This window comes from Colias eurytheme, chromosome 18 (genome assembly GCF_061535395.1).
Source record: "Colias eurytheme isolate Ceu_HAF_F1 chromosome 18, ilColEury1 Martin Lab GWU primary, whole genome shotgun sequence".
NCBI classification, from domain to species: Eukaryota; Metazoa; Arthropoda; class Insecta; order Lepidoptera; family Pieridae; genus Colias; species Colias eurytheme.
Window position 1 is genome coordinate 6,912,915 of NC_142997.1, and position 22,432 is coordinate 6,935,346.

General features: G+C 34.3%; 1 protein-coding gene across 1 annotated transcript; it reads right to left on the bottom strand.

The window, feature by feature from the left end:
* Positions 1-500: 500 nt before the first annotated feature.
* On the bottom strand, positions 501-22,320 carry Atg2 (Autophagy-related 2). The gene is made up of 38 exons (XM_090112124.1): positions 22,051-22,320; positions 21,277-21,445; positions 20,924-21,064; positions 20,663-20,765; positions 19,941-20,522; positions 19,200-19,348; positions 18,750-18,905; positions 18,317-18,402; positions 17,914-18,095; positions 17,477-17,649; positions 17,024-17,144; positions 16,615-16,779; positions 15,525-15,699; positions 15,066-15,169; positions 14,527-14,732; positions 14,300-14,423; positions 13,900-14,042; positions 13,320-13,504; positions 12,250-12,400; positions 11,650-11,834; positions 11,193-11,377; positions 10,614-10,878; positions 10,219-10,405; positions 9,665-9,772; positions 9,329-9,594; positions 8,871-9,079; positions 8,470-8,601; positions 7,683-7,866; positions 6,760-6,927; positions 6,255-6,414; positions 5,774-5,956; positions 5,290-5,458; positions 4,734-4,880; positions 4,314-4,441; positions 3,240-3,394; positions 2,454-2,606; positions 1,926-2,133; positions 501-1,461 (listed from the first exon to the last, which is right to left on the bottom strand). The coding sequence occupies exons 1-38, from the start codon at positions 22,213-22,215 to the stop codon at positions 1,448-1,450; spliced, it is 6,486 nt and encodes a 2,161-aa protein (XP_089968250.1). The 5' UTR covers positions 22,216-22,320; the 3' UTR covers positions 501-1,447.
* Positions 22,321-22,432: the final 112 nt, after the last annotated feature.

The following is a 22,432-nucleotide window of genomic DNA, read 5'->3' on the forward strand; positions in this document are numbered from 1 at the left end:
GCATGTACATTATTATGTACAGCATAAATATAACTAAAAAATGGATAATAAATATAGTTTAAAAAAACTAAAAAACACGCTTTTAAGATAGATATAAGTACCCCTAACACGTAAAAAATAATTATAACTCTAGTAATTAAACAATAACCAATACATAGTATAATTGTGAAAAAAGCGTGGGGCGCTTTTCAAGAGCCGATTATTATTATACATGGCACCCCACTATAATGTTATTGTTTAATAATTCGTAGAGTAATAATTATTATGAAAGCGTGTTTCTTTAATTTTTTAAACTATATTTATTTATAATATTCGAGCAAAATTAAATCCGAGGGTAATGTACTGACATCAACAAACGAAATTTTATAATTATTTTATTTATTTATTTTATACTATGGAATCTTATGGATGAATCTCATTACATCAATTGTTAAGGGTTTCATAATAAATAAATGAAAATGTATTAAATAAAACAACTTATATCACTTCTATCACTTTATTATTGTAGTTTAAATATAAAAAAATGAATACAGTGTTTACATTTATAACCATTAAAGAACCTATAATATACCTTTTCAAAGGTAGAAATAAAATTTGCCTCTAATATTTTTATTCTAAATATCACATAATAATTATAATGATAAAATATTGGTTACTGCCAGAATTGTAATAAACCACTTACATAAAATTAAAAATCAACACAAAACAGTTATTTTCAACAAATTTTATACATCTTGTAAGAAAACGTTCACACAATGTCATGGCACCTAGCGATCCTGATTTAGTTTAAGATATAAAAAATATTTACATATTTTATTATTTATTTAAAGATATCATTTACTAAATGCTCTAAAATGCTAGGTAAATATTCAAGCACCTTTCTTATTTACAAGTTTTGAAACTAAATAGTAGTTGAGCCCTATTAACATTGACAGATTGAGGCGAGGTAAAATAAAAAGGGTAAAAAATTCCTTATAAACTTGACGTAAAAAACAGCCCTTAGTTATTTTTTTTGCTACAGGCTTACATAGACACATTTGAAATTATATAAACATAGGTCTTAAATTTGATGAAATTATAACTGATTTCTTTAGAATGAAACAGGAATATGTGATATCTGGCCCTAAGTTCAATTTATATATTCTCCTCTGCTTTTTATTACTTCAATAGAAAGCATTACACAAAATATTGCTTTTGAAGGACAACTGACCTGCAGTTTTCCAATTCATATTTTCAGATCTATAATAAGATAGACTAGGCTCAATGCTTTATCTTACTATACAATATAAAAATATCACATTGAAACAAATGATTATAATTTTTGAAAATGTTATTCCCTTGACAATTGTCTTTTGTGTTAATTTGTTTGGATACTAAAATGAATCGTCACCGTGGGAAGGATATGCATGGAGATCATTATATTAAGTAGGTTGCGAGCTTCTTATGACTAATCTGTTGTATCTGAAACAAAATAATTCGGTTACTTTTTATTTATTAACTAGTGGTATCTCTAGTTAAAAAATTATATTCGTGAGTGTGAAACACATGTGAAATATGTGAATTGTTTTGTAAAGACTAATTCAGTATCAAATTCTTATTTTTAACATTCGTAGGAATGAGTGTTCCTGTCCGCGCAATATCAAAGCCCAAAATTATAAGTGTATGTTTCTGAGTCAAGTGTAGTGTTATTACTATAACTAAAGTGTACAACCAAATGCATAGATATGGTTTCAGATGTGAAGAACAGACAGACAGTATTACTTTCTCATTTTTATCATTCGGAACAAGTCTTCCTGTCGTTGCAATGTCAAAGCCCAAAATTAAGTGTATGTTTCTGAGTAAAGTGTTATAGTTTTTCACTAAAGTGTACCACTAATTTTATTTATTTTCGTATATTATATTTCGCTTCGCTTCGCTTCGCTCACCGTCCGCGTGGTTGCGGCGCCACTTGTCCGCGTGGTCGCGGCACGAGTCGGGCGCTAGTGCCGCTCGCACGCCCCCCAGCAGGTCGGCCGCGCCCGCAGCGGCTAGCGCGAGCGGAGTTACAGCCGCGCCTGGTAGCTGTCGCAGTACTCCCGCACCACGTCCTCGACGTGCTGCTGCCGCCATGCTCGCTGCTGTTTCCGCGAAACCCTAGTAACATACATGATTATAATTAAAGCTCTCGATTTGTCACGATCAAACAAAACAATGTACATTATGGGTAAGTGTGATACTGTATTATTTTCTTTCTCTTTTTTTCTCATTTCATCATCTCACCTAAAACTTAAAACTTTTCCTAATACATATTTCGTGTTTTTAATTTCTTCCAGTGGTTTCCCCGCAAAGATCACTGCTTAGTAATAAGGCTGCCAAATGTGCTACATAATAATAATTAGTTTTTTTTTCTCGTATGTACAATAAAATGTAATAAAATAACAATACATATAACACATAACTTCGTAAAAACCCACCTCTCTCACAGTAAGGTAAGCGCTAGCCACCCCCTCCCGTATATCAGCGGGTTGCCGCGCGTGGTCCCGTCTCCGGCGCCGCGAGCGAGCTCCTGCAGTCAGCGGCAACGCTGGTGCCGGGGATAGCATGTCGAACGCGGTTTCTGCTGTTGCCTGTAAATTAAATAAATATTTCAGGACAATTTTCACACACGGCACGATCTGATCACGTACTAAGCTTTCGCTTGTGTTATGGAAACCAGATAGCTGATAAACATACATAATATATTATTTAAATAAATACTTATATAGATAATTAACACCCATACACAGCAAACATCTATGTTCATCACATAAATATTTGCCCCGGGTGGGAATGGAACCCACGACCTCTGGCTTGGAAGGCAGGGTCACTACCCACCAAGCCAACCGGTCAGTCTGGTCATATTTATTTATTTAACCATTTATTGTACCACACCATTGAACATTACAATGTACAGTATATATACTTGTATAGATGCGACATGTATGTAGATTGTAGGAATTTTTCATAAGAAAGTGTCAAAAGTTTGGTATATCACCTTAAAATAAAAATGCACTGCTTTAGAATTGTGTCGTGCGTGACGATGTATCGTGTTATTTAGCCATGTGTGTATACAATATGTTCGTGTGAATGTAATTGTGTCGACTTCGATATCCTGTGTACAAGCAGTGTAGGCGTTGTTGGTGTATGTGCACCTGGGGATACATTGAGTGTATGTGTATGTGTGACTGTGGCGTGGGGTGTGTGTGTGTGTGTGTGTTGACCTGCACGAGGTGCAGCAGGCGCGCGGTGATGTCGAGCGCGGCGACGGCGGTGCGCGCGGTGAAGGACGCGGCGCCGCGCCGCAGCCCGTGCACGAGCCGCCCGTCGCGCCGCCATTGTTCTACTGGCAGCCATACTAGGTCGCGGATGCCGGTTACTGTAAAGAAGAATAAATAAATAAATAAATATTTCAGGACTATTTTCACACACGGCACGATCTGATCCCATACTAAGCTTTCGCTTGTGTTATGGAAACCAGATGGCTGATAAACATACACATATAATTTTAAATAAATACTTATGTATAGATAATTTTTTTTCAAATAAAAAAAATAATAATTAACACCCAGACACAGAGCAAACATCTATGTTCATCACACAAATATTTGCCCCGGGTGGGGATCGAACCCACGACTTCTGGCTTGGAAGGCAGGGCCACAGATAACATCTTAATACTATTATAAAGGCGAAAGTTTGTATGGATGTATGGATGTATGGATGTTTGTTACTCTTTCACGTAAAAACTACTGAACCGATTGCAATGAAATTTAGCACACATATAGAGGGTAACTTGGATTAACACATAGGATAGGTTTTATCCCGGAAATCCCACGGGAACGGGAACTATGCGGGTTTTCCTTTGAAAACGCGGGCGAAGCCGCGGGCGGAAATCTAGTCATTAATAATAGGTTTGACAAGCTCCGAATATTTTTGAGCTTATCTGGTAGTTAGACAGATAGGTGACTGGCACATTGCTACGCCGCGTTGCGCGAGAATGCGTGACGAATACAATTGCACGCGCATGAATGCGTTATCAATTTTGGACAGTACGTGCGTATGACCGTGCGTGCGTCCTACAAATGGAGATGCTTACAAGAAACGTAAAAATTTAGATCAAAATATGTTAAATAGGCAATCATCAAGTTGTGTCAACCAATGAATTAATTTAATGAAAAAATCAAAATTGTGTCAATTTAAAGGGACTCAAAAAACATATGACAAATAATTCTTTTACTTTTATGTTTTTATTAAATGCATTGCATTTAACTAATATTTAATAGAATAGAGGTACTCACTAATTTGTAGTAAGGAATGCATAGGCCCAATACCGCTGAGGAGTCCTGGCAACTGATGGCGCTTTATGTCAGAGAGCCACTCGTGCAAAGCCCATTGTACTAACTTTTCTAAGCCTAGAAGACCCAACCTAAGGAAATAATAAATGTGTGGTGTAAAATAAATGTAAATTGTTTGTAACTTATTTGTAACAAATACTTGTATGTGTATACGTGTGACTGCATTCTATTCAATCATCAAAGTTTGATCAGTTTCGATGAGAACACAAAATAAAATAAGTAAAATCTCCGATAAAATCTTACATAACGGGAAAATAAATTAACAGAGCATGAGGAAAATCTATAATTTTTTTAATTAAATTTTTAGTTTCAATTCAGGGAAATAACCGAACCCTTTATACTCTTTTATTAAAATCTACTTACTTATAGTCAAGTCGTTTGAGCGTGAGTTCGGAACAGTTGAGTTGTCCCAAACCCATGAGCAGACCGGCCACCGGCCCCGCAGACAAATCTACACGCTTGCCGACGTAGTCCAACCTTATTGGTACTTCGGGCGAAAATACTACGCGCCTAAAATGTAATAAAAAATGTAGATAAGATGAAAAAAAATAGCCAGACCAAATGGCATACACATAATTAAAAGAGCGCTGAGCTTTTGTGCCAAACACACGTGTCCGAAGTGAAACTTCTTTGGCAAGATTCAAAGATACCTAAATCATCGCCTTTCTTCATGAAGTGACCGCATTGCCATGACACGATCTTGATATTTTACTCTCAACGCGCCTAAAAGAGTTTCACTTCAAAATACACAGCGTTTATTGAATACTGTAAAGCAATATGGATTGATAAATATTTTTCTGTTTGTTCTTCGAAGTAATTGCAGCAATAAGCAAATAAATGTAGGAATTATTTGATGAGTTATTTAAACATAATATAATGATGATAAGTGATGCTTGAGGTGTATTTTACGGGAACTAACCTGAAGTAAATAGGTGAATCATCCACGGGTTCAGCATCAGGCAGTTTAGTGGTTGTCTTCTCTTGGCTTACGGCCAGTCGTTGAAAATCTTCCTCTAATTGTATCAGATTTTCAGACACAAGACGTTCTGCTTCATACGTCTCCATTAGCGGCTCGTCGTCACGGATAACTGTACATTTAGAATAATGTTGGATGATATAAAGATGAACTATGTCTTTTTAAATGTATTTATAAGAATAAAGTGTAAGAAATTAAGGTCATATATGATAGGTTTAAAACTATTACAAAGCTGTTCATAAAATGCCTGCATTTTCAGCAACTGCTATTTTATAAACATTCATCTTTTTATCGCTCTTATGTATCGGAAAACAAAACGTGAAAGTTATCTTATACTGTTTGTGTGTATGTTAAAGTGACGCTTTATTTTCACAGTTTTCGCCTAAATTTCAGGTGAGGGTACCTTTAAAATAAAGTGCTATCATACCTGTTTCATTAAGCGAGAGACAATCCGCGTCCCCAAGCGAAGTAGGCGTAGGCGGGGGGTCACGCAAATGGCTCCCGATGCTCATGACGGGCGGCCGGTGCGTGGGAGTCGTTTGACGAGACCCTCCCGAACCGCCCGTACCTCCCGACTCCGTTGTTGTTGCCCCCACTATGGATTCCTCTTCTGTTTTAGTAATTAGTTGTTTAATTACGGGTGTGCAATAACAATCTTTTTATCTTATTTCGTTAGATAGAAAAGTAAAAATGCGTTTAGAAAATACCAATTTTGCAACAGAAACGAAATAATCAAGAAAAATATCTAAAAGGATATTCTATAAAGATCTTTGAAAAAATACCAGAATAGAGCTGTGTGCTCTTACAAATAGAAATTTTGCTAGCTGATGAAATTGGAACTAATTTTCAATTTTTTGACAAAACAAAGTCTACATCATTCTTAAATAAAAAAATATGCATTATCTCACCACTAGATTCATCAGTGCCTAGCTTGGAGAAGAACCCAACTAGAAAAGCTAGCGTATCTTGATCCAGATTGAACCTGAGCGGCAACAATGAAACTTTGAGGCAGCACTCTTGCGCTGGTAAAGCGGCATCCGCTCTGAGATGCACCGCTTTCACTACTAACTGTAACAAGACATATTTTTCAAGATTTTAATAATCTTTTAAGGTGACTTGAAGTAATGATTTCTTGTTGATATGTCATATTTCTCTTTGAGTATCCACTAAAACTGGTTGGATAAAAATATAAATATCTTTCGAAATATGAAAGTAATTTCAAACCTATGTAGAGAACTGGGGTAAGATTATTGCAGTAAATTTTTTCATTGTCTCCGTGCTCTCGTACATCCTAGTTACATTATTTACTAAAATGCCCAGTTATATTTTTATAATATTATTTAGAATGTAGGTAAATTATACAAGAACGTCCCATATCACAAACCACCAAGTACAAATAAATAAATATCTTACCATATGTGCATTCTTTCTCTCAGGCTCGTCCTTTAGCTTATATTGACTGAGTAGCTTATTGATGTCGCTGCAAACAAGCCGGTCCAGTACTTCTATCTTGGTGATTGCTAACGTTTGTCGAGACGCCTGTGTCCCTCCTGACGGGTAAACTTCGTGTTGGAATTTTACCTGAAGGATAAATATTTTTTTTACAGAAGGCAATTTTTTAAGCAACAAGTTAATGTTGGCTAGATATTTAAAAGGATATTTTTTTCAGAAAAGAAGAGGAATTTATATACATTTGTATGCTATTTATTCATATTCTGTCCTTCTCTTTGTTCTTATTGACGAAAGATCTACGAAATTGTGAGCACAAGTGTTAACCCATTAAACCAATCAACCTCTGTATTTATATTTTTGGTCCTTCGAGCCGGATGCGGTGTAAAGAGAGGCAGATCTCCACAAACATGTTAACCCCGTACTCGCAGGTCGGTCCACGCAACGGCAGTGGGCAATACGCACGCGCTGACCGTTACCTTGACCAGTGGACAAACTACTATTAATTTTACGCTATAGCTTAGTGAGGCATAGCTTCACACAAGTATGGTGGTCACGCAGCGCCCCACCACGTGCTCTGGGGTCCGTACGAGCTACGGTTGCGGGTCGCACACGCTCACTACCCACAGACCAGCTCACAACGCTACAGTTAATTAAGTAGGGTATCTAGTTGAATGAATCTATGGAATACAATATGGTGTACCTTAGTGAGGCACAGCTTCACACAAGTATGGTGGTCACGCAGCGCCCCACCACGTGCTCTGGGGTCCGTACGAGCTACGGTTGCGGGTCGCACACGCTCACTACCCACAGACCAGCTCACAACGCTACAGTTAATTAAGTAGGGTATCTAGTTGAATGAATCTATGGAATACAATATGGTGTACCTTAGTGAGGCACAGCTTCACACAAGTATGGTGGTCACGCAGCGCCCCACCACGTGCTCTGGGGTCCGTACGAGCTACAGTAGCAGGTCGTACACGCTCACTGCCCGCGGACCAGCTAACACCGCTACGCATAGCAGCTGCAACCGCTACGCTCTTTTCGTACGGCTCGTAGTCTTTGCTGCGTCTGTATGGAGATAACGAGCTTACGTTAATGTGAAATCAAAATCACTGTAACATTAAAAAAAAAAAGGTAAGATTAAACTCAAACTCAAACTCAAACATTTATTTATTCAATTAGACTACTTTTAGTAGCACTTTCGAATCGTCATTACATAAGTATTTTTAACATTTACCACCGATTCGGAAAGCAGTATCTATGGAGAAGAACCGGCAAGAAACTCCATAGTTGCTCTTTTAAAATCATATTGTAACGTAACTTGCAAACTATCGAAAAAGTGTGTTCCGTAACTTTTGCTTACAATTGAACACATTCTTATTATTGGATTATAACCCATCGAAGTGCAACAGTTAAATTATAATTTGACAGCCATAAAACTGTCAACTATTCGAAAACTGTGTATTTGTATTCTCTTTGAACTGTACGTCAACCCAATTGGCAGTTAACAAATTATGTATAAATTATAATGTTACGAAATTGGGATGGAGTGGATTTTTTACTTCTTGGATTTGTTTCTACCTGAATTTGTTACGCTCTAGAGTCTAGTAGCAAACTATGTAAAATTAATATAATTAATACGATTGAATGTAAAGTTGAAATAAGTCTTACTTTGCGGTAGGAGAACCTTGTCTTCTTGGATCGACCTCAATGCTCACAGTTTTTTTAGGTGTTGCAGTTGTCGGGCGGAAGTCATGACCGCCATACATATTCCATGTTAGGCTCATTTCGCACAGTGTGTATCTGAAAAATTGAGTTAGTGTATAATAACTTACTAATTCTAGAATGTATTTTTAACAAAAAATTGTTTCAAGGACAAGATTGCAGACTCAGCGATAGGAACGCGTGCAGTGCACTTTTTTCGTAGTGTACGATTCATTATTTTTTTGTTTAAATGTTTTCGGGCTAAGAAGATCTCTTCTTCTTCTTCAAGTGAAAAAAAAATCTCCACCTATAAAATCACTATAAAAACTATCTACCTATCTACTTATCTATCTATTTAATCTATTTACCTCAACACTGGCAGCGGGAAACTCTTAGGCGCTTTAAGAACATCCGACCTAGCCGCTGGTACCGTAAAATGGTTATCGACCATATACACTGGGCCAGGTCCGATCCAGTTCACTACGGGCTCGTCCATTTCGTTATCGTGTGAGTACGCTTGCGTATCCACTATGCAGTATTCGTCATCCGTGTTGCTGCCGTCTCCGCCAGATTTTACCTGAAAATGAGGATTCATTAAATTATGTTTGTCTGGTTTTAGCACGTGTAAGTTCTGAGGATATTTGGTAAGTGTGAATTTATGTAAGAAAATAATAGGAGTATAATATGTGGAGAAGTAGTACCAGTCAATTATGAAAATAAACGCTATGAAATATACAGCTGCAATATTGCTATAAATAAATGGCTGCAACTAAACAACAGATTCCCTACACATTTATAAAAAAGGTAATTGCTCTAATTTTTTTACCTTTTTCCGCCTAGATTTTCGTGGTGACGCTTTTGGCGTGAGTGTAGGATCACCCAAATCTCTGGCCACTTGAATATTTGGTTTAGCTTCTTGCGCCTGTTCCACTATGTCTATGCTCTTACATTCTTGGTCTTCTATACCCTGTGTTTCTAACTCCGTGTCTGTGCATTCAGAAATCTGTTTCTGTTTGGTATTAGATTCATCTGGAAAGAAGAACACTTCAACTCCTTCTTTTTCCGTCGAACTGATCAATTCATCTTCTTCATCTATAAGAAAGTATTATTTTTAAAATTTTATTTGTATAATAAAGTGTAAGAATTAGAAATTAGAGCTTACTTGTGTTATTTGGGCTTTCTTTCAAAGCCTCTGCCATAAGTTCATTAACTTGTTGAATTTCACTGGGCGAAAGTTCTCTAATTTCTTCCATTGGTCTGTCATCAAGACCTGCAGCAAATAATACAATATTAATTAAAATCAGTCATATTTATGTGCACGTGTACATGTTTACTTACCACTAAGTTGCTTTTTGTCGCAAATTATCTATTAAGCTACTTACCAACAAGCTGTTCGAGCTGATCAGAACATATACTAGTGTCTCGAGCGAATGTATGGCGGGTTCGAATCCCCATCAGACGCTACGTATGTCAGCAAACGGCACAGCGCTGACGCTGAATCCCAGCAAGTGTACATGTTTACTTACCAAAGTTGCTTTTTTTGCAAATTATCTTTTAAGCTACTTACCAACAAGCTATTCGAGCTGATCAGAACATAATATACTAGTGTGTCTCGAGCGAATGTATGGCGGGTTCGAATCCCGATCAGACGCTTCTTATGTCAGCAAGCGGCACAGCGCTGACGCTGAATCTCAGCATGTGTACATGTTTACTTACCAACAAGCTGTTCCAGCTGATCAGAACATATACTGGTGTGTCTCGAGCGAATGTATGGCGGGTTCGAGTCACCATCTGACGCTACGTAAGTCAGTAAGCGGCACAGCGCTGACGCTGAATCCCAGCAAGTGTACATGTTCACCATGTTGTTGGACGCTGTCAAATCCACTTGGGGCTGGTCGTTTGACTGTTGTGGAAAATGACGTGTCAGGATTGTTATGCAAATTATGGACAGAATTTTAATAAGTAACTATTTTTTTATTTTAACTGTATAAAATAAAAAATGCCTTATTAATGTTTGATTTTTTATTTGTGTGTTGCTTTTATGGCTAAATTTTTTCAACAAGATTAACAGAGGGTAGCGATACATAAAATAAGACTCAATCAAAACTTACCCCATTAGTTTTATCCGCCATTCTGAGCGACAGTTCAAATAGTCCAAGATCCACTACGCACACATAATCTCTATGTATGTCTGGGTGTTTCTCATCATCTAGTGGTACAGCTGTATTTGGTTTCGCGTTGTTTACATAATAGAGGAATAAGGTACATTCTTGAGCTAAGAAACGAAGGTATGATGTGTTTGTTTCTGGTATAAGGTTGCTTGACACGCTGAAGTTTCCTAACGTTGCTACTGTTCGTATTGGTAGGTATAGAGGTCTGTAAAAAAATATGTATTTGACTATATTTTTATGATAATCGAAATCATTTTACCAAAAATAGACAAAAATAGAGTTCATTCCAAATAGAAAATGTGACAGAAAACATTTAAACAATGTTGTGCGTCAATCGTGCACGTCATGCGTGTGTTTTCTTGTTTAAATTGCGAATTCAGTTTACATACTCCTTTACCTGCAGAAATATTTTCCTTTAAAGTAGCAATATGACCCTAATTAACGGGAAATTAGGTACAAATTCCTAAAAAATCTGCTAGCCTATAAAATTTTCAAATTTAAACATCAATATAATAATACCTATAGTCCACAGCACAATCCCACACATGTACATGCAGTTCCGATAGCACAGTAGATGGTGTGTATCCAGGAACAGGATAATCTAAGACATCCAATATATCCATAAATTGGTTCAACCACGCTATGCCTTTGTCGCCTCTGTGACGTAATGTCGCTTGCTCTATGCCGAGCGCTATGCAAATTGTCTGTGGAAATTTTTGAAATAATTAATATTTTTTTACAACTGTACAGTTTTTAGATATGGAAATGAAGTTATATAATATTTTATAAATAATAACGGCTTTGTAAATGTGAATCGGAGATAATACTTGATGAGTAAAGCCAAGGTACTGAAATTTGAGTAAATACAAATTTAAAATGAATTTACATAAATTTCAATGAGGAAAAATAATGCAACTCGCATTTTATAAAACATTTGTGTGTTTAGAAATACAAGTAATTTTTATTTAAACCTTACCTTTAGGCCTGGTGTATCACTATTCGGTTCAGTCTTTAGCGCCAAAGTGAACATATCTTTTGGTTCCATCCTCTCCTTTATGAACACGCCTTTATTCGAAGGATAAATAGTTTTCTTTAGGTGGGATGGTAAAGCAGTCCCATGTAATCGTAAATTCGGTTTGATTGATGGAATTGTTAGAATAGCTGCAAAGATATTGTATAGTTAAAACACCATATATTTGCTTTGACTAAGTTCTGTTAACTTTTTTATTTCTAGAATCCATTCCCAGGTGCAAATTATCACCAACAGTATAAGTGTAAATACATTTTTAAAGAATAGAAAAATTTCGATCACGAGGCGGGATGAGAACACGCGTCTTGTGCCAGTCCGGGGCGACCCGTGATTCCGCCAGAGCAATCAAATTTATTCTTCTCTTTTGGTTTTATGTTTTATTCATTAAACAATTATATTAATAAAGCTCAAATGCTATAAAACTAAAATATTAGTATCAGTCTAGTTTATATACAGAATGCTATAAAGATAATTAATCATCATTCCTAATCTATAAAGACAAGAAAACATTTTAAAATGTATTTTTCTAAACTATAGAATACTCACGTTCATGATAAAGAGTCATCTTGCCGCCTCTCAAACACATTTGAGCGGTTTTAGCCCGTCCGTTGAGACCACTAACTTGGCACATTGATAACTTCTGCGCTTCAAGCACTAATTCACCCATTTGACCGGGCACCACTTGTTTGTTACTATCCTGTTAATATGGTTGAAATTATTTAACATTACATTGGTTTACCAAATGTCATACAGAGAAGGGAAAGATACATAAAATAAAGGCTGGATACATTAGAACCATGACATACTACAATAAAAATTAAACTCACACATTAAATGTCAGGGCGTTGTTTAATCTTACACATTAACTTATTCGGATAAGTGATAACATTACAAACTCAACCATTAACATATTTCGTCGAAATAGTGTTCAAAGTCTGCCTAAATCAAGGGTAGGCAGAGTTAAGCTTCGGACAATTTGTGCGTGATTTCGAGTCTAATTGTTCATTTATTGTACGCTGATACGTAAAATTTTCTATTTTTCCCTATCAATAATTTCTAGATTAAAATGATTAAAATTAGGGATGTAACGATACATGATTTTGCCGATACGATACCGATACCGATATTTGTAATAAAATATCGGCGATACCGATACCGATACCGATATATCGGCTTGGTAGAAAAATAGATAGTGAATTATGCATAAAAGTTACCAACAACTGTAAATCGTATTCTTTTAAATAACAATGCCAAATCAAAAAACAAGAAAACCATTTATTTTAGTATTATTATTTTGCAAAGTCAGTTAAACTTTAAGTTAAACACATACAATCAGTTCCTAATAAAATTTTACTATTAGTAGAGTTTTTTCAAAAAACAAAGTGCGCACGCGCGGGCGGCCTCCTGCATCTTTCATTGGGCGCGGTTTTATGAATTGTTTGATATCGGTATCGGTTGTTTTATAATCGGCGATACCGATATATCGGCTTGCCGATTATATCGGCCGATATATCGGTATCGGTATCGGTATCGTTACATCCCTAATTAAAATTATAAACAAAATTTTAATATAACAAAAAGAAAAGTATAGAAATAATAATGAGAATTTTTCTTACCCTAACAGGAGCGTATATACTGAGCAAGCCCTTGCCAACTTTCAGCGTCAGACAAAAGTTATGCGACTCGCTTTCCTTGTTCTCTGGCAATGGTTTCGTGTTGCCGTAATTTTTCCTTGCTTTGTGGTCGTACGTAGAGTAATATAAGTTCTCCTCTTCTGATGATGAACTGTCTGAATCTGAGTCTATTGATAGAATATTTATCATGTTAATAATAATGGATGGAGTTGATAAGTGGTTTAGTTGTAATTATCGTGCCGAATATGTTTCAGTTCTTCAAAATTAGTAGAGATATAGTGAATTAAAGTGTAAAAGACGACCTAGTTTATTTTTTTTTGAAAAATTTTTATTTGAAATCTTAACATAGCAAATTTTTTGAGTCATTAGAAAAATTAATCTTTGTAACTCATGCTTTAAAAGTGTATCACAAGTTTGAAGCCAAAAAAAGAACACTTTTTTTACTATTTTAATACAAATTTAACATTTTGTGAATAAATAAAAAAAATCTTCGTTACTAATGTCTAACATGCATCACAAGCTTGAACTCGCCACAAAAGACTCAAGTATTTTTTCAACTCACCGTAACCCTTACAAACGCCAAAAGCTGGGTATATCGGTCCGCAGATGTGTGGCGTGATATCAAACGGTTCTGTTACTCGCGGTTCCCATAGCAACAGGTCGGAGTTGATGCGGTTGTAGATTATCTCGTATAGCTGTTTCGATCTGTTCATAAAATTTTTGGGTTGAGTTTATTTTTATTTGAGGATTCCATAGGTCTGATTTCTGAATGTAATTATGTAATGTGCACTTGCATGTTTGTATATTTACCTCGAGACTATTCAATATACTATTTTTTTAATTTAATTAATTTAAGAGAGCCAGCCGGGCTTTTGACATATTTTAAATTGGTACAGATGTGAAGCCTGAATATTACATGTTTAAATATCTGCATAAACAATAATAAAGTGTGATATACTTACTCAAGTTGTAAGCTAAGTATAGGTAAGTTGAAGTCGAGATGAATTGACGAGTTTTCGACTGAACTGTTTGTAAATTCGGCCATTTCTTCGTCCGTACCAGGGACGATCAATTCTTCCTCTTGTCCTAATGAATAAAGGGTAATTTTGATTTAAAAAAAATTAAGTCATTTAGTGCGCATTTTAATCAATATTTTATATTAGTTATTTAATTATTTACAAAATATTACCTTTCGTCTGTGTTTCATGTTTGCCAATACCCTGATGCGCCATTTTCTTTCCACTAAATGGGCTAGGGAGTGTACTTCGTAGGTTATTCATTATATACATTGATGTAGTCATGGGGTTGGTCGCTTTTGGTTCGAAGTTAAATTCGTCAGCAAGAGAATCGAACGGGCCCTTGCTTGTTTCCCGTGGTTGGAATGTTATTGATATCCTGGAAATAATAATTACTACTTTAGAAAAGTCTAAGAAGTCGATACCTTCGGTGCTGTACAAAATTTTACAACAGTATGTTACATAATATCCAAGGATTGTCTTTTTGAACGTAGCTGAGTTGAGCAAAACCTTGGCAGTTTTTTCTTAGTTAACTATATTTTTTAAAGTACCTATAAACGTTTTGGAGCGTATGCAAAATGTGTATTTATTACCCTTATTTTAATGTTATCTGAAACTTGACTTTAATATAAAATTCCATTGTAATTAAATTAAAAATAGTTAAAATATTTAGCTGTGTTTTCTTCAAGAAAATGCTATAATATGTACTCACATAGGAAGAGGAGTAGTTGTGTTTCCTTTAAGTATATCGCCTTCAAACGATGTGTCGTCCATTGTAGTTTGAGCCATGTGAGTTGCTGGTAAATGTTCATTTTCCTAGAAATTGTATTATATGGAATTGAATATAAATATGATTAAAAACATGTAGTGCTATGCGACATTCGGCTGTACTTTAGACATTTTCGCACTAAAAACATATTATAATAGTTTTGAAAAAAATTGCAACAAGTGAATTCGAGATTTTTAATAAAAATCCTTACAGGAAAAAAAATATAATTTTATCGCAATAACAAATATTTAGGCGAGTTAAGGCTAGAATTTCAAGGTCGCATCATGGTAATACCGTCACACGTCATGGAGTAAAGCGATGATTTTGGTACATTATAATCTTGCCAAGGAAGTTTCACTTCTGACACGTGTACCCGGTACACATGCACTTTTCTTAACTTACATGATAATACAAATCCAGAGTCGTAGCTTTAACCGCGACAGTGGTTGGTAGCGGTCGAGTTGCCGGCACTTGCTGGCAAGAGATAGTCGCGTTTTGGAACTTGAAGACAAGGTAGTCGTTGCGCACGCGTCGAATGTCGCGGTTTATGCCTGGACGTAGGTCTGCTATTGGGAACCTGGGGATTTTGTATTATTATAGTGTTAGATATTTTAGTTAAATGGGTAGTGAGTGACTTGCTATTAACCTTTCACTAGTAAAAGCGGGATGTAGGGACCCAATAATATACATAATATTATGTTTTCATTTTCAATTACTAATATTATTGTAGGCTTATAGTAGAGCCATTTTAATAGGCAACATTTGACAGTTCAACAAAATTCAAAAACGTAACCTAGTAACGACGACATAGAATAACATGATATTTCGTTTTGTTAGATCTGCACATTTGCTTAACTTTTTTCAATTACGATTACATATTTATAATAATAATGACCGATACAAGTAATTTTAAGATTTCATTTTACTGATAAACCATTCTAAACATAATAAACAATTTCTCAATTGAAGAACTGACGTCGCTAGAATTTTGTGTCAATAAACCTTTTTTCTTTTTAAATAACAGAGATGTTACTCTAAAAATCGAATTTGACATCTAGAATCGAATACATTGATTACTTGTGAATAAAAATCATCATATAAATTAATAAATTCGATTGACAAATGTTTCAAATCCGTATCGATTAATTCACTTTAATCGATGTTTTTAAGCAGGTTACCTCTCTTCGAAGATAAAATTGATAGACGTCAAATGTTGCCTATTAAATTGGCTCGACAATAACTTCTTATATAATATAATCTACGTGGCGCAGAGTTTTATTTTTATAGACAATTTGAGACAGGAATGAACGATAGAATAGTCACAAACCACATAAACTACTAATAGGATGAAAGATACAATTAAACATCACTACTTCTTTTGCAACTTAGAATATTTCTTCATTCAGTAAAATAATTTTAGAGTGAAATAAATTACTGCCTGTCATTTTACCAATAAAAAATACATTGAATAATCATAATTACTAAACTGTACCTCAAAACAGCGTTCAAATTAGGACAATGTAGTGTAAAGTTAAAATGATTCTGCGGCTGACTCTGCGCAGGCGCACTCGCCGTGTTGTTAGTCGGGAAAAATGTGGCCGACATTCGCTCTATTAACGTTAACTCGACGTCAATGTGGAATGGGGTACATTTCAAGCTGAAACAAAATAATAATTAATAGAAATAGAATAAACAGAAAGGGATGGAGAGAGAGAGAGAGAGGCAGAGCGGGTGACCCTTATTTAATATTCTTTAAGATTAAAAAAATGCACATTTTGTTAAAATACGTGGAGTGTGTTGCATCGTAGAAGTAAAGGATTATTTTAAGGACAGAAAGAAATAACTCTATAGAAACATTGAGTTAAAATTACATATTATGATTTGTCATTCTTGATACTTACACAACATCAGTAGTGGGATAAACTAGTTTCTTTTCACCGCCTATTCTCATGTATTTGGATGTTTGTTTGAAGTTCATTCTTAAATTTGACTTTGGTGGTGCCATAATAGAATCATCCTCTTCTGAAATGAAAAAAATTGAAACACAAAATTAATCAGTGTTCGATGTAATATATAAAATACAAGAATACGATACATAATACGTAAAATTATTTTATTATGAGACAAATTAATATGAAAATATAACACATACATCATATGGATCGCGGCCGCTAGATGCAAATAGTGCAAATATCTAAATTTTAATCTATTTCGTATTTTTGGAAAATTGTTAATTTTTTCTGTACATAGTGTATTGATAATGGATTTATGTATACGCAAGTTAGTTCAACCAAAACGAGGTCGAGAACACGAGACTATAATAAGATTAATAAAATAAAAAAACAATTACTTACCATTATCGAAATATATCAAATCGTAGCTCTGTCTCTGAACCTCTTCATCCTCAGGATGAATGTATAAGCATTCTCGCACTAAAACATTCCTTACGGCAGCTTCGCACATAGTCTGGCTGCCGTGTGACGTCACTTTCTCACTACCGTCCAAACTTATTTCTGATGCTAGTAACCTGAAAAAATATTTATATGGCTATTGTTAAAGTACTTGAGAAACATTCAATTGGTATCAACTTGTACATTGATCTGCGGTATCCAAAAATCGCTTACGTGGAATAATAGGAATATTTATTATATTATTTATTTATTAAAGATAATGACAAAAATATGACTATATTATCATAAAAAAAAGGTATATTGCAATCGATACAAATTCACACCAATCAATTTAATTACGTACTATAAATCTTTCAGGAAAATGCATGATTATTAAATACCTTAAATGATCCAAATCAGTAGCAATATCTAAAGATTCGTTGATGGTGTTCAAATCTTTTCTTTCGTCCATTTTAGTGAATGTTTCGATGCGAGCGAAAAATTCAGTGCTAACTTGTTGTAACTTAGTTGCGGAAGAATTTGATATACAAGTGATACCCATCGGTGTGGGTATAAGGATATCCTGAAATACAATATTAAAATAAATAAGAGAAAATATTTTCTTTTTCAAATATTCATTCAAAATAATCTTGAATATTTGCTGATCTACAATGCATTGATTGTTTTAAAACATTGAATATCGAGGGTATCATTACATGTTCGAAAATTCATATTTAACGCTAAAATGTAGGCGCAAGGCTTAAATTTTATTTGAAATATATACAACTGCAATGTTTTAATTACCTTATGTAAGAGTACACAGGAAATAGACGCTATTCGAAGACTGACGTGGGACACCTCAGCTGTGGGGTCACCGTCTATGTGTGGAACTGCAAAATTTTTAGTTGTATAAATATTTGTGAATATAATGAAAGTATTGGTTGAAAAGTGTATTCATAAAAGCATAATTTAAGCAAATTTCAATTGGTACGTTGCAACTACAATAATGATAATCAATTACAGATAGATTGCTAATAGTAAAGATTTGTGTATAAATTTATAAACAAAACATTTTAGTCTATTAATTCATTTGGTTGCTTTGAAAATAGCATGATAGAATATCTTACCTGAGTACTATAATATATCTACTACGCAGTTGGCGTAGTTTCGGTCGAGTTTGAAGATAAATAATCTGTTTCCGATTCATTTTTATTGAATAAACAAAGTATAATAGTACCTTTTTTATTTCTCTTGATCCTTGGTTGGGCCGTAGGTATGTTTAAACTGGACGTCATACTAGTGCTCATAGAACTAACTGATGAGTTGAAACTCTCCGACATTTGAGCGTCTGACGACATTGGATGGAACCTCTCACTGTCCATCTCACTCTCTTCTAAGGCAATATTATTTATTAATTAACATTACAGAACTTACAAAGTAGGTACTTATTTCAAATATTGCAGGGTAGCGTTAAAAATATTGATTGCTCTGGAACTATATGAGAAAAGTAAAAATTCAGATTTATCATGTATGACAGTAACCTGCAGTAACCACTAACTTTTTCAACCTAAGAGGGAATAACAACAGTTTCTATTAACAAATTTTAAAATTGAGGACTTAATTTTCTCCAGAAAGTTTTACTACAGAATCAAACCAATCTGTTAACTAAGATATCCGTAATATTTACCTATACTTGGCCCTGACCAGCCATGCATAGTGGTAGGTTTGGCTCTTTTCTCCAAATTCCCAAGTAACTGTGCTTCTATTAGTTGAAAATCTGCATGAGTCATTGGTTTGCATTGGACATTTACTCCACTGGGTCGAATGGGTATATTGCTAAAATCATAATGTGGATTGAATTTAAAAATCAATTGTCTTAAAGAAAAAAATAGATAAAGAAAAAATTTCTAAAAGCTTCTATATAAAATTTATATTTAAAGTTACAACACATAGTAAACAAATAGGTTATTTCGGAACCTATGGTGCGTGAGTCCGACTCGCACATGGCCGGTTTTTTTTTATATATTAATATAACATAAATTTCTAGTCATAGCTTGTATGTAAAGTATATTTTAATGACACAACAGAAAAATGTTAAATATAATACATATAATATAATATTGACATAATATTTAAAATTATTATCTATTGTTTGAATGCAGTTGATAAAACAAAGTTGTATATTTGTGTTTCAAAACAATGATTTATCATGGAAAATCTATCTTTTATCATTTACCTCCAGATAATATAGATAAACTGTTCTTCTCACAGAAAGCACGTATTTGAAATGAATGTACCTGTTTAAAACATAATTTTTTTTGTTCAGCTAATTATTATTAAAAAAATACTTGCAAAGTTATGATATCCCATGAAAAATACATAAGTACTAAAAATTTATGTACTTATAAAATTTACTAATAAAAAATACCTTGTATCTTCTAAATCTGGTTGATTCAATGCATCACAGAGTTCTATAATAGTGTGCAACTGTCTTGGAGTCATAAAAATAAGAAAAGACCCCAACAGTACTTTCACCTCCACCTTTGGGCCTTCTATTTCTTCAGAATGTTTGAGTTTTAAGTTTAGTTCCTGATGGCCAGTTAATTTAGCAAATAGTATGGGATCAGGTTGGCTAGCCTTCTCTTCTGGCGTATTTTCTCTTGTAGAATCAGGATGTCTATCTTCAATTATGTCCCTTATAGGATCAGAGTCTATTGTGGATATCACACTTCTAGCTTCATAGAAAACATCAGATAATGTGCTTTGATAGTTCGCATCTGGTGTCTCAGCAGTGCCTTCAGATTTATCTGCTTGAGATGATGCAGATTTTTCCATGATCAAACTTGGGGCCATTGTCCGAAGTTTGGAAGGAAACTCGTCTATATAAAATGTTATGCCTGAGAATTTAATTTTCTTATTTGTATATGTGGACACTACATATGTTTTGTTCTTTTCTGTATCTGATGATTCAGGTACAGATTCCGATCCAGCCTCATCAAAGTAGTCAATGCTAGAGTGGAAGAAAACAAAACATCAATAAAGAATTTCTACATTATTATACATACAGCAAATATTTATGCATACATACATGTATACATCTTAGGTTTTTGCCTTCTTCAATTAAACATATTACAATTAATAATTACTTACTTTTTAATATGAGCTTCCAGAGCTATGCCTCTTGTACCATTTTTAGGTACATGTTCTATTCTAATCTTTGTGTTTACAAATTTTACTTTCACTCTGCTTAAAACTGAAATATGCATGCAAGTAAATTAATTATTATAAATACATGAATAAATTATAGCACCAATTCTCAATTTATTTTTCTTGTCTATTTCTTGTTAAATGGAACAACAAAAATAGAAATATATGACATGATAGGTATTATTTAATAAATATTCAACTCACTGGAATCAATAGCATGGGCAAACATTTCAATGCCTTCAACTGGGTTTGATTCTTGTGGTCCAGCCTCCTCACGGAGACATTCTGCTGCCAATTGCATTGATGAAGACATTGACGACCACATGGACTCCAACATGGATGACACTAAATAATTTCATGTGTTATGTATGTTATGTCTCATGAAGTTAAGTATGTTTCACATTTGAAAAATTTTAAATTGCTTTTTTTAAAGTTATGTATTGATTAATTAAATATTTTAAAGCAGTTATTAGTAAATACGGAAAACATTTTTTTTTCATCAAACATATTTCAAAAACACTTGAAAGAAGGAATTTCATAAAAGAGTAGGCCCTTACCTGGCTCTGTCCGTACTTTTGGTTGAACGGTGAGCGAGAGCCCATTAATCTCAACAATTGAATCATCTTTGAGTAATGTTGACCACGGCACTGTCACAGTGATCTCTTGCATTTGCCCATCAACTATTTCCAGTGGCCAGTTTTGAGAATCACCCAATTCATTAAGCGCCTAGCAAATTAAATATATTAATTGGCAATCTTTATTATAACTAAAGTAGAGGCAACAGTTTTAAGAAGTTAAAACTGTTGCTTCTACTTGTTATCTCCTTTGAAAGGAGGCCATTAACTATAAAATATAGTAAAAACTGACCTTGATTTGATTATTTTCAAGGTTTTATGTGTTTAGGATAAATGTGGAATTATCATGGAACAGAAAATAATTTTTTGTCATTTTCAATAAAGTATACTAGTTAATTTTAATTTATTTCTATACTTGAAAAATAAATTACATATATCAATAAAATTATGGAAAAAAAGCTTATATATAGCTTATCTATAAGAATTATATGTTTATCTTGTTATACTTGTAAACCATTTCATTGTAATACTATTTTCTAAATATATATCCGAATGAACATGATTTCCTTTGTTTCAAAACAAATCGGAAGACACGTGCTACGATACTATGAATTAAGCGCACATAAAATTGGCAAGGACGAATAGTGTAAACAATATATTGGTCGCAAAATAAAGTATTTTCAATGGTGTGCTCGTGAACAAATAATTAATGTGATAAATTATACATGTAAATAATCATAATATGAGTATATTTACCTCACAGTCAAGGCTGACTTCAGAAACCGTCCCTGTTCCATTGTATAAATCGACACTCAGCTGATCTAAAGTAAGTTTTTCTTCAAGAAAGTTTCCAAGATACCTCTGGAGAAGGTATCGACAGGCTCTTTTTTTGATACTTTCGGACCATGGGTACCAAAACATCTTCACGGATTCAAGATCATTACACTTTTAATTTTTGCTTTTGTGCGTAATGACTATTGTGATTTGCGTGTGATTTGACTTCAGTCAGTACGTAAATAAACATTGATGTTGAATGCTGCCAGATTAATGACAGCAAATATGTAGGCTATAAAAAAAAGTAGAATAGTATTGCTATAAAAATAATTAGTACTTACTAACTTACTTGTAAAATACTGAG

Bases quoted from the DNA above. Each gene is read 5' to 3' on its own strand.
- Atg2 (XM_090112124.1), bottom strand. From the start codon at position 22,215: ATGTTTTGGTACCCATGGTCCGAAAGTATCAAAAAAAGAGCCTGTCGA. The intron at 21,065-21,276 runs GTAAGGGCCTAC...GAAATTATTTAG, and splicing joins AAAAGTACGGACAGAGCCAG to TGTCATCCATGTTGGAGTCC. The intron at 10,406-10,613 runs GTAAGTTTTGAT...TTTCCACAACAG, and splicing joins TGGCGGATAAAACTAATGGG to TCAAACGACCAGCCCCAAGT.